The 2,710-nt window shown below is 53.1% G+C and overlaps 1 protein-coding gene across 1 annotated transcript; it reads left to right on the top strand.

The window, feature by feature from the left end:
* The first annotated feature begins 455 nt into the window (after positions 1 to 455).
* Positions 456 to 2,365, top strand: UBB (ubiquitin B). Its single transcript, XM_031467559.1, has 2 exons — positions 456 to 853; positions 1,528 to 2,365. Exon 2 carries the CDS (start codon positions 1,534 to 1,536, stop codon positions 2,221 to 2,223), a length of 690 nt encoding a protein of 229 aa, XP_031323419.1. The 5' UTR covers positions 456 to 853; positions 1,528 to 1,533; the 3' UTR covers positions 2,224 to 2,365.
* Positions 2,366 to 2,710: the final 345 nt, after the last annotated feature.

Raw genomic sequence — 2,710 nt, 5'->3', positions numbered from 1 at the left:
AGCATTGTTAAGTATAACGTGTAACAAAAGCTCCGCAACCTGCTCTAGACAAGAGCGAAAATAAAAACCGGCCAGTGTGAGGGGAGCTTGTGCTTCAGAGCAGACACTGGGGAAACATCTGCGGGCAGCGCCGCCCAGCTCCTGGGCACCTCCAGACCGGGACCGGACGGCCTTCCCGGGAAAGTCGCCGCGGAGCCCGGTGTTCCCTCATCTAAGACCCGAAAGCGCGACATCTGAGGGGCCCGGGGCTTGGAATCGGGAGCGAAGGACCCCTCCTCCACCTCGGACCGGAAGTACGTTCTCTCACGAAGGCGCGCCTCTGCCGCGCACGCGCACCCAGTTACTTAGCAACATCGGCGCTGAACCACCCCAGCGGGAGCCCAGCAACAGCGGAGCCGCCGCGTCCCCCACCAATCAGCGCCGGCCTCGCCTCACGGGCCTCACCAATCAGCACCGGCGCCCCAAGGAAGTTTCCAGAGCTTTCGAGGAAGGTCCCCGTAACTCGAATTCATCCGCCTGATGATTTTCCTACCTTTTCCTAAGGGAGGAGAAGGATGACAAGGGAGAGAGAGAAGCCGATCTGTTAGGATCCTTTGTTCTGGCTTTGAGGAATTTAGGGCTCAGTTAAAGGGCCTAACTCCGTCGCGGGAGGTGGGGCCGAGCGGACTACTTTCAGCGGCGCAGGGACACGACGCCTACGTAGGAGTCATGAGTAACGCAACAGACGTCGCATAAATTCCGGCCCCGCCGAGCCGGAGCACTCAGAGGCGACTGGCTTTGTGTGTGGGGTGTCTGCTGGTGTGGAAGTGACGCGACGTGATTGGATTTGCGGTATTTTCGCGTTCGTTGACAGGTATTGACCCTCAAGCTTGTGCGAGCCGGGAGAAGTAACGAGGGGGCCCGGGGAGGGCGAGCTGGCGTGTTCCTGGGGTTGGGAGGCCTGGAGTGGGGGAGGGGAAGGCGAGGTGACGCGGCGCCGGCCTTTCCGGAAGAGCGGCTCTTGTTTACGTGTGGGGAGCGAGGGCGGTTGGCGCTCTCGCCCCCCACCCGCAGAGACCAACGGCCACTTAACCGATGGAGATTCCATCGTGTTTGCTTCAGCGGGGAAAGGTGGAAAAGAGGTAGTTCAGGGGGGTTTGTGAAGCTTTAGAAACCCGATGAGGGGAAGGTGTCGCACCCCACCTCCGTTTAAAAGGGAATTTTTGTTCTAATGCTGCGTACCCTGTAGGTTTGGGCAAAAGTGGGGGCGGGAGGAGCTTAGCGAAGGATCCGAAACAGTTAAGAAAAATCTGGATGCTGATCTCAGTGCTTCCGAGTCTCCATACCGTTTAGGTTGACGTCTTGACTAAGAAATATTATGTCCAGCGACTAGTTTACGCCTAGTGTAGTAATCGGGGGAGGTTTGTGAGACTTTTAGGTAGTTTAAGGTATTTGGGGATAATCTGTTCGTTTCAAAGAAATGACTACATATAAAGGTAGTGATAAGATCTGCGGTGATAACAGTAACGTTTTTCTTTTCAACTCTAGGTCAAAATGCAGATCTTCGTGAAGACCTTGACGGGCAAGACCATCACCCTGGAGGTGGAGCCCAGTGACACCATCGAGAATGTGAAGGCCAAGATCCAGGATAAGGAGGGCATCCCTCCTGACCAGCAGAGGCTCATCTTCGCAGGCAAGCAGCTGGAAGATGGCCGCACTCTTTCTGATTACAACATCCAGAAGGAGTCGACCCTGCACCTGGTCCTGCGTCTGAGGGGTGGTATGCAGATCTTCGTGAAGACCCTGACCGGCAAGACCATCACCCTGGAGGTGGAGCCTAGCGACACCATCGAGAACGTGAAGGCCAAGATCCAGGATAAGGAAGGCATCCCTCCTGACCAGCAGCGGCTCATCTTCGCAGGCAAGCAGCTGGAAGATGGCCGCACTCTTTCTGATTACAACATCCAGAAGGAGTCGACCCTGCACCTGGTCCTGCGTCTGAGGGGTGGTATGCAGATCTTCGTGAAGACCCTGACCGGCAAGACCATCACCCTGGAGGTGGAGCCCAGTGACACCATCGAGAATGTGAAGGCCAAGATCCAGGATAAGGAGGGCATCCCTCCTGACCAGCAGAGGCTCATCTTCGCAGGCAAGCAGCTGGAAGATGGCCGCACTCTTTCTGATTACAACATCCAGAAAGAGTCGACCCTGCACCTGGTCCTCCGTCTGAGGGGTGGCTGTTAATTCTTCAGTCCTGCATCCATATCGCCCAGTGATGGCATTACTCTGCACTCTAGCCATTTGCCCCAATTTAAGTTTAGAAATTGCCAGTTTCAGTAATAACTGAACCTGTTCAAAATGTTAATAAAGGTTTTGTTGCATGGTAGCATACTGGTGTCTTGTTCTGAAATAACATAGTGATGGTGGGTACTTGTAACTAGTTAAAATGGTGTTCAGGGAAGGGATTTAACTTGTTAGTGTGACCAAAATTAAGTCACTTGACTTCGATAAATAATTGGGTGTGCCAACCCTTTACTCAAGGTTATTTACAACTTAGGATCCTGGTGTAATTAAAACCATTTCAAAGTGTAAGCAATGTAAAGTAGTTGAATATAGAAGCATATTAAGGGGGAGCAAGTTTGACTGCCTCCACCTCCAATAGCTGGTAACCAAGATATTTAGAGAAATGTTGAAGCTGCTCAGTTGTAAGTTGTAACTGCTTTCGAGTCTT

This window comes from Camelus dromedarius, chromosome 16 (genome assembly GCF_036321535.1).
Source record: "Camelus dromedarius isolate mCamDro1 chromosome 16, mCamDro1.pat, whole genome shotgun sequence".
NCBI lineage: Eukaryota > Metazoa > Chordata > Mammalia > Artiodactyla > Camelidae > Camelus > Camelus dromedarius.
This window is presented reverse-complemented; position numbering and strand designations above follow the sequence as displayed.

Coding starts and splice junctions, on each gene's coding strand:
- UBB (XM_031467559.1), top strand. CDS start 1,534: ATGCAGATCTTCGTGAAGACCTTGACGGGCAAGACCATCACCCTGGAG.